We start from the raw sequence: 9,382 nt of genomic DNA on the forward strand, positions 1-9,382 counted from the left end.
ATTTGTACTCCCAGATAAAGACTCGGCCACACTTCTCAGGAATTGGTTGCATTCACACATTAAGTGCTCCTTACTTCCTGTTTGCTAAAAAACTTTAAAGACAGTTTTCTGATATTGGGACTCACCTATATACAGAAGTATAAAAACACTCACATAGGGGATATTCAGACCTCTTAAACTGTTTTTGTGTTACAAGGTCAATGTTTCAAAACCAAGAATTGGGTGAACAAGATTTAATCTATTGTTTAGATTTTTTAATCCACACAGAGTCAAAACTGTGAATATGAGTTCAATATTTGCACATATGGTGATTTAATAAACATTGTGTACTTTTTTGTTAAATCACAACAGTTTTATATCTCGTCAGGCTTTCTTAGATAATGACGTGACAATTAGGCTTATTGGACACTTTAAAGGTCCCTCCAGATTTCCCTTAGGTCTGAATGTTGGTGTGTGGTAATTTCTTTTGTATTTGTTGCCATGTTGTACATCTTAGTCAGGTTGCCTGCCTCTTGTCCATGGAGACTTAAATCACCCCCTAATGTGTGATGTATTTTTAGTTATGTCCTGTGACTTTGGTGATGCTCTCGAAGGGTAATGTATTAGAGGTCTTGAGCTGTACATAAATATCTGCAAATAAAAGGTTCACATTAACCAAGAAAAGATGACAACGTTTTGGCGTCCTAGCTTTGGTAAATAATTTTCACTTAATGAAATGCTTTTTTCTTATCCTGTCCTAAATCACCGGATGCCCCAAAAGAAATCAGGTGAATCCCTTTTAGCTTTCTGAAAGGATCAAATAAAAATGTAATTAACGTTGCTGACAGTGGTAATAATTTAGGGGACAGTCCAACCAGCAGGTAGGCTGAGGTGAAACCGGAAATACACCTGAGCGCCGTTAAAATGTCTATTTGAGTGCTTTGTTATCACAGTTTTACCCACTGGAAGCAGAAGGGGCAGTTCTGTGAGTTTCTGCTGTTCTGCCACTGCAGGTTATTTGCATTGTGATCACAGGTAAGCGGTGTGCGCATCACGTGGTCCGGAGGTAGCCAATCACGAGTGGCGCTTCAGGTACTTCCAGGTGCAGTTGATGAAACAGCAAGCTGACGTCTGCGTAGCCAGTTGCATACCTCTGACAAACTAAATGGTAATAAAGTAACATTTTCGACTGTTATTGGGAACGACGTGTGCAGAGAAAGCGACGGAGGAAGGCTATTTTCCGGCTTGAGAGAGGAGGAGGGGGAAAGTTTGGCTCATGGCTCTGCTTTTAGCTGCTTTATTAATAGTCTGCGGAATATCGAACAAGGCCATCGTCATCGGTAAGGATGGACAAAAGTGTTTACTTTAGTGACCATTAAACCTTTAATCAGCTTTCTTAAATTGATTATTAATAATAACCTATGTATTTAGATTTACGTGATGCTTGTAGTACAGGGTCAGTGTACATGTGGTCAAATATGTGGTCATATTTGTCACGGAGTCACATGTTGTTGCCTGGCAACAGGGTTAAATCTGGACTTTGAACCCGGATGATCTAGTGACATTTAGACATAGTAAAAGAACCAGGTCAGGGGATTTTCATCAGGGAAGGTTAGTTATTTATTTTAAAGTCACAATAAGCCCACATGTGACCAAATATTACACATTCATCATAACCCTAAATTCCATATTAATTTTTTACTTTTAAAGTATTCAGAAAGCAAGATTTGGGTACACTATAGTTTGAGTGTTAAGGGTAATTTACTCAAATTTACACTAAGTCAATAAAATATACATAACAAGCTCAAATTAAGCACATTTCACACATTTTCTGAAGTGTTCAAGCTTTGGGAAGGCCATCCTTTTAGTTTAATGCTTGCCTTGTTTGGGATGACAGTCCCTATGGGAAAACAGAAAGTTGCAACAGGAGATTTAGCAGCTGGTTTAAGACTAAGTTGAAGTACTGAATGCACCAATGCTACTGAAAACAAAATAGACCCTCAGCATGATAATGCCACTACCATCCTAGACATGTGGTTAGAGTATTCTTAGGTTTAAGAGCTACTCCTCCACCTGGTGGTGCATGTGTTAAGCTTAGGCTATTGCATGAAGGCCTAAATGAGAGTTGTTAATCTCTCAAAACAGCTTTTGTTTTAATTTTTTCAGAGGGAGAGTTGGGAAAATATATATATAAGTAAAAACACAAAATCTTTATACTGGCAGTCTGTTCAGCATTCATGGTCAAAATAATAAAGTGTTTATAATCAAGAGACTTGATCTTTATTAGAAGTGTGTAACTCTGTTTCTTTTTGTAGGTCAGACCTGTGTGGATGAGAGCAGGTTTAAGGAGCAGGTGGCTTATTTAGGGCCTTCATATGTACTGCAGTGTCCTCTGCAGACACTTCAGCCTCAGAGTCTCCCCCGATCCCTGTGGACCTGGCAGAAGGACTGTCAGCTGCTCCAGAATGAGGAAGGGAACGCCTTCCTGAAGTTCTCCAGCATCCGTTTAGAGGACCAAGGAAACTACACTTGTACTCAGCATGGAAACAGTACTTCATCATTCACTGTTCGCCTCGTAGTAAAGGGTGAGCATATAGTTTATATTTATCTCAGACCCGATAGCTTTAATGGTGTGTATTTACCGTCCAATAGCTGCCTTTACTTCAAGCATTTACTCTGGGCAGTTCTCACACTGAACACTGATACCTGTGATGTGTATTTGCAGAGTCTCAGTGTGTTAAAGCTCCAGATTTTAAACCAAACGGCGACCCAACCAAACTCTGGAGGAGTGTGGGCTCTGTTGTGAAACTTAACTGCACTGCTCTGCTCTACTGGGACCCATCAGAGGAGCAGTGTGAAACCACACTACAGTGGAGCAAAGATGGCCAGCCACTCACCAACCACACTCTCTACCTGCACAACACAACATCATGGTCTTTTGAAGCTACTTACTTCAGTTCACTTTGTACCTGAGTTGATGTTTGTAGAGGAAGGTAAGAGTATCTTTTCTCTCTTATTTATCAGGTTCCCCGATGCAGGCTATCTGGTTGTCAGCAATCTCTTGGAGTTCACCCTTAGAGAGGCAGAGGATTTTGGACTTTATAGCTGCACCGTGAGGAACATTTCTGCTGACTTCAGCGTGCAAAATTCAAGTAAGACAAGTTGCGAAACATTTTGGGCTTTTCACTTTTAGAGAATTAAACCTGGATTTTTTTTTTTTTTGCATACAGGCCTTTCCTCATTAGATTTTTTTTTCCTGGATAAATTATATACCTTATTATTTTAGAAATTACTCCAGAAAGACATTTCAGTAGAAAAACATCAGTCAGTTATTTAAAGGGGTAGTATTATGTCAAATTGACACTTTTGAGCTCTAGATTACGTTATAATGTTTTCCCTCATTAAAAACTTACCTGGAATGTTGCCTTGATCCTTCCATGCATGCTTGAGAAATCCATGAATCTCCCATGACAACCATTCAACTGTGCCAAACGCCTGAGTGGATCGAGTGCAGCCTTTGGGGCGTAGCTCCTCCTCCTCGCAGAGCACCCCTCCCCTGCCACGCCCCCTCTCAGCTCCTTCAGACTATCCAGCAGCAAGTAACAAACACCTGGTGTAAACTGTGCATCAGCTGAGCTCATTACATCAGCTACTTCTCAGTGAAATGCTGGAAAAAGTGTTTGAATTTACAGGGGAGCGTGATGACTTGCTGAAGGTGGAGTTTCAAACAGAGCAGGAGTTTTTAAGAAGACGGGAGGCCCAATTTCAAGGTGTTAAATTTGTTTTATATCATTGATAGTATTTTTTATAGCACAATGTGCCTGGAAAATACATAACACTGGCCCTTTAGTATTGCGTATGTGCGGCCCACACAGTCTTGTCCTGCAGAAACTCGCCTCTTGTGTAGGCTTTCCCTTTCACAGGAGGGGTAAGCCACTAAAGAATACAGCTGAATAAGCAGATTTGCTGTATCCAAACATATTAGTGGAAAGCTGAAAGGAAAGAAAAGGTATGGCAGAAAAAGGGCCACACCCTAGATGGAGTACGAGATTATTACGAAACAAAGTCTATAAAGGAGTTTTTGGGCAGATTCCCGAGGTATTGACTGCAGTGCGAGTCAATACTTCAGGAGGCACAGCTATCAGGCGTGTTCACAACGTGAACTACAACTGACACATTCCTTGTTACGCCACTCCTGGTCTAACGAGAAAATGGGCTGGACTGTTGCTAAGGGATCCAAACTCCTATTTTCACGTCAAATAAAATTTTGTATTCATTTGAAAAGGAAGGTCTCAGAGTCGGGAGGAAATGGTGAAGATAAGCAGAATCCAAGCTGCCTGAGGTCCAACGTGTAATTTCTGTTAACGATGATTCGAGGAGCCATGTCATTAACTGGTGAAATGAGTTTTATCAAGTGCAAACTCGGCCCAGATGTCCAGCAGGAAGTTTTAGAGCGCTCCATGTTTCCATCTGCTGAAAAGCATTATGGAGATGCTGATTTAATTTTGCAGCAAGATCTGACTTCTGCTCAGACCACCAAAAAAAAAAAAAAAACACAGACCATGTTATCCCCTGTACCTGATAGGGTTTATATAGTATGTAGTGTAGAAATTTCTGCATAAAATTAATTAATCTGTAACATTCAAATTTTCTCAGAAACGTAAATATAATTGCCATTAGCTGTAAGCTGAAACAAAAATAAACAGTTGAATTTAAATCACTCTAAATGAAATTTATCTAATTTATTTATTTTTGTTTATTTGGTGTCATTTGTCCATCAGCTGATATTTGTCATTTACTAGTCTTAATAAATATATAATCTGATAATATAGCATTGTAAAATGCCCAGTTATCTAGATATAAATAAGTAAATTGTCTCGTCTCATTATTATGTGTGTGTGTTCTCAGACAGTCCCAGCCACACAGCTGCAGTGATTGCAGCCATCTTCCTCCTCCTCCTGCTGGGGGATAGCAGCCGTGGTTTACTCCAGGTGCCACCTGAATTTCAAGCTCTGGTACAAGAACTCCTATGGAGACTATGAACTCAATGGTGAGGCTTGTCGAAGCGATGTGAGGTTGTTCTCGTGTAGAAGTATCAGTCTTAGCTTCTGCTTTTTGTTTGTGTCTGTTGTGTCCGCAGATGGAAAATTATACGACGCCTATATCTCTTATGTCAACAATGATTATGACAGGAAGTTCATCAACTTTATCCTCAAACCTCATCTGGAGAATAAAAATGGGTACAAGGTGCACCTCAATGACAACGATATCCTGCCTAACACTGGTAACAAAAGATTAATTAGGACAGATACGATCAATATGTTACTACAGCTTGTTTTATGTAAACATACTGCCTTTCATAAACACATAAATGTAGTGTAATAATTATAAATCGGCCTTCTTTATTAAACAGAGCCTTCAGCAGAGCTCCTTATGAACATAAGCCGCTCGCGCCGCCTGATAGTGCTTCTCTCTAACGCTTATCTTGAGCAGGACTGGTGCACAAATAATTTCAGGTCAGTCTCAAGCAACACAAATCTATTTTGTCATAAGAGGAACAATAAAAGTTAGTGAAAGTGTTGAGCAGTTATGTAAATGTACCACTAGAGGTCAGTGTTGAGTCTATGTTTTGAGTCTGAAGGGTTGAGTCTGTGTGTTTTTTCAGACAGGGCCTCCTGCACTTACTGGAGTTATGTCAGCAGCCCATCCTGATCACGTTGGAGGGTCAGTTCAAACGCATGAGTCCTGAGATAAAGCAGCAGCTCAGTGAGAACGAGCACCGCCTCACCTTACTCACCTGGAGGCACAACTCTGTGGTAAGATTTAAGAGAAGGCTTCTGCGTTTGGGATTTTAAACCTCCATAAGAGCTGCAATGTCCATAAAGATATAGTTGTTTCTAAAGACAACAACTCATGAAGACTACCTTATTATTAAGTCAAAAATGATTCAGAAACATAAGCATTATTACAACAAAACAAGCTACAAAGAAGTGATTAGTTTGTTTCTGGTAACACTCGCAGTTTTAGAGATGAACTAAGTCTTTGCTTTGTATTGAGGTTTTTTAAATGCGTTGCTGTTTTGCCAGATTGCATAAAAGTGGCATGAGGTTTTGTCTGATTTAACTGTTGAACTTTAGGTTTAAATGTTGCCTGATTGTGATTGGTTTCTTTAAGTATGTCACGCCCACTTAAAAAGCAGTGACAGAACCTCAGGCGAAACGACGCAGACTGTTGGAGAAATGATCAAACCAGTTCCAAATGCTTCCCTTTGTGTGGCTTATTTTGGGGGCTAAATCTTTCAATTTAATTAGAGCCTAGATGTAAAAGTAAACATAATTTCAAAGTGGAAACATATGCTGAAGGAAATTAAAGGAGTCAGTTTGTTCTAACTTTGTTTTCTGGGTTGTTGAGCCCCAAATTGGCAGCTTTGTTTATTTAAAAGCAGCAACATAAAGATGGCAGAAATCAGTATTTTAAAATGATTTTTTTCTGTTTGCTACTTTATAAATTCTAATCTTAATTTATTTTTGGGGGGAAATTTATGGGATGGACAGATAATTGTAAAGAGAAAGAAAAAAAAATATACATATTTTTTCTAGTGTGACATGCTTTTAATGTTTTTTAGAAGAAGTCCTCTCTGCAGTTACAGCTGCAAGTCTTTTCTGGGATGCACATCCAGAAAAGTAAAATTTCACTCATTCTTCTTTGCAAGATGAAGCTAGAGTACCTGTGAACCTACACATTTCATGTCTTGCTACAGAATTTCCATTGGACTTAGGCCTGTAAATTGACTGGGACATTCTAAAATATGAATATGATTTGATATAAACCATTCCACCATCCTCCTCAGATGTGAACCGCCAACACCAGTAAAAAAAAGTATTTTCTTCCAAAATCTTTTTTTTTATTGCAGAAAGCTTACTAACTTTGATGTTACAAACACAGAAATTTCTTCATTGTGGGGCAATAAAGGACGTTTCTGTTTCCTATTCTATTCTTAATATGTGTTGTATTTGTTTATTTGTGGATATTTCTTTGTCAGACTCCTTCATCAGCATTCTGGAAGGAGCTAGCGTTAGCAATGCCTCGCAGAGTCATTTTCCACAAGGATTCTGCAGGCGACCCCCAGACTGTACTGCAGGATGATAAGGACCCCATGCTGACCCTTGACCCCGACTACTTGGACTGTCGCTCGGACACCGACCCTGCTGGAGATTTGGGTAAAACCAATACTCATTGTATAAGTGGCACATGTATATTTGATTGATTCACACACTTTCCCATCACTTATTTCTTGTTTTCCTGGTAAAATGTTTAAATCCATCTATTATTGAAACAGCATGATCTCAACCTGGTCATTTTAGAAAAAAAAGTCTACTTTTAATTTAAACAAGGTTGAAACGTGAGGTGAACGTACCTACTACAACCTGTTGTCAAGTGCAATATGATCACTTTATTGCGTGTTTATAAATTGTAATGCTCCAGCCCTGTGGAGAGGATTTCTGTGAAAGTTTAGAGGTACGGACATGGAGGTCTCACATTGGGTTTAAGCCGTTAAACCAAACCATCTGAGTTTGTTGAAGAGTATATGTTAGCATGTTTAAAAACATGCTAACATATGTTTTTAAGTAAGTCAGAAATAAAAAACAAACTTCCCATGTAGGTTTTTGTGTTCGATTTTTGAAGCAAGCCATAAGTTTCTGTGCAACAAAATTTTAGGTCATTTTCACTGCTATATGTTAAATATTCCTATAAAATTAAACCCCAAAATCTTTTTAATGCAGGATGCACATCTGCACTTTGCACATCTGCACTTTGCATTGGTACATATTGGTGCCAGAAAAGGGAAAATCCTGAAGCCTTCATATAAACTCTGGTGCTGATCTTAGTCTGTTTAAACTGTGCCAGATTTTTGGCATTTTATTCTCAAGGAATAACAAGAGACTAATGAATAATTTCAACTTGTGCACAAATCTCAAACTGATTTCAACTATGTTCTAGAATTTGCTAGTTTAGCTTGATTAAGCAAACCCAAGCAAGGGAAATTATCTAACTTGATGATAAAAAGATCAGTGATTTGGCATATACTTTTTCTAGGTCATTCTGGTGCGGGCTAAGTACTGCAATTATAACTTTAATGTTCCAGTGTTGGAGGTGCAGCTTCAATGAAGAGAACAGCATACACCCTCTCAACTTTGTAGCTAAAAATAAAATTACATAGCACCATTTCCAGCTTTGTAAGACATGCCTAAAATGAATGTAATGTCATTTTCAGCACACATTTTTTTTCAGACCATGTAGGCTAAATAATATGGAATCACCTATTTATTTAATTTCACAATTATTATTTTTTTTTTGCAAACTCTATAAACTGCTTTTTCAGGTAGTCCTGCAACTTTAAGAAATTGTTGCGCATTATTGACAGCAAACATGGTCCCAGTGGAAACAATACAATGAGGAAAGCCAGACACTATTGGAAGCTTGTGAAGGGGAAATGTCAAATTGTCCTGACAGAAAACTTATAGAAAAAATGCACATCGAAAAAAAAAAAACCCCCCCCCCCCAAAAACTATCGCCTATAGGAATGCACAGTGAATATGTTGAGTGTATTTAGCTGATATGCTTAAGTGCAGCAGAAACACACTGAACTATGAAAACTAATAGTGGAAAAAGAACAATATTTAAATAGATGTGGGAAGAAATATGACAGATATGAGAAGTAGCTAAGTATTAAGCATAGTTTAAAAAGTTAAGTCGACTGTGAGTGGGTTTGCTTTAATCTCAACATTCACTACTTGCTATCAAGACCCAGTTTTATTTGAAAGCAGATGAGGCATGTGGATGTGTTTTTAACATGGTTTCCACTTTGTAATTTGCTGCAGGTCTTCGTCTTCCGATGCACAGGGCTCTGGCCTGTAAAGCTCCCGTCCTTCCTGCTGCTCCGGTCGAGGAAGCTCAAGTAAGAGCCTCCGATATCGACGTCTCAGATCTGGGAACTCGCAGCTATGAAGCACGTTCAGATTTCTACTGCCTGGTCACCGAGGACATTTAATTCCTGCTTATATTTAAAATTCAATACTATGTATTTATGCTTCTTGTAGCTGTTTTTTTTTCTTTTGCTATAGATTAATCAAAATGCCAATTTGTTAATTATCACAGATTGAGCTTTTTATGTTTTTCAGTTTTGTGACATTGTGAAGATGAGAAACACTAAAAGAAAATTTTGGTTGAATTTTGTAAATATTTATTTTCTTTTAGTGTCTACAGGAGAAAGTAAAGATATAAAGACTTTGCTATTTAAATACTGTCATCATTTCAAATGAATGAATCAAAAATATGTGAAACAAAACACCGGAAAGATCATCTTCAACAGAATTAATGTACCTTTCTGTCCTCATGGAAA

General features: G+C 38.4%; 1 protein-coding gene across 1 annotated transcript; it reads left to right on the forward strand.

Moving 5' to 3' along the window:
* The first annotated feature begins 1,060 nt into the window (after positions 1–1,060).
* LOC116732070 (single immunoglobulin and toll-interleukin 1 receptor (TIR) domain) lies at positions 1,061–9,281 on the forward strand. The gene is given in 11 exon segments (XM_032582011.1): positions 1,061–1,319; positions 2,295–2,564; positions 2,705–2,912; positions 3,004–3,131; positions 4,888–4,943; positions 4,945–5,029; positions 5,120–5,263; positions 5,393–5,495; positions 5,645–5,795; positions 7,022–7,199; positions 8,862–9,281. Coding segments are annotated over 11 exon segments (1,557 nt in total). The 5' UTR covers positions 1,061–1,255; the 3' UTR covers positions 9,032–9,281.
* The last annotated feature ends 101 nt before the right edge of the window (positions 9,282–9,382 follow it).

This window comes from Xiphophorus hellerii, chromosome 2 (genome assembly GCF_003331165.1).
Source record: "Xiphophorus hellerii strain 12219 chromosome 2, Xiphophorus_hellerii-4.1, whole genome shotgun sequence".
NCBI lineage: Eukaryota > Metazoa > Chordata > Actinopteri > Cyprinodontiformes > Poeciliidae > Xiphophorus > Xiphophorus hellerii.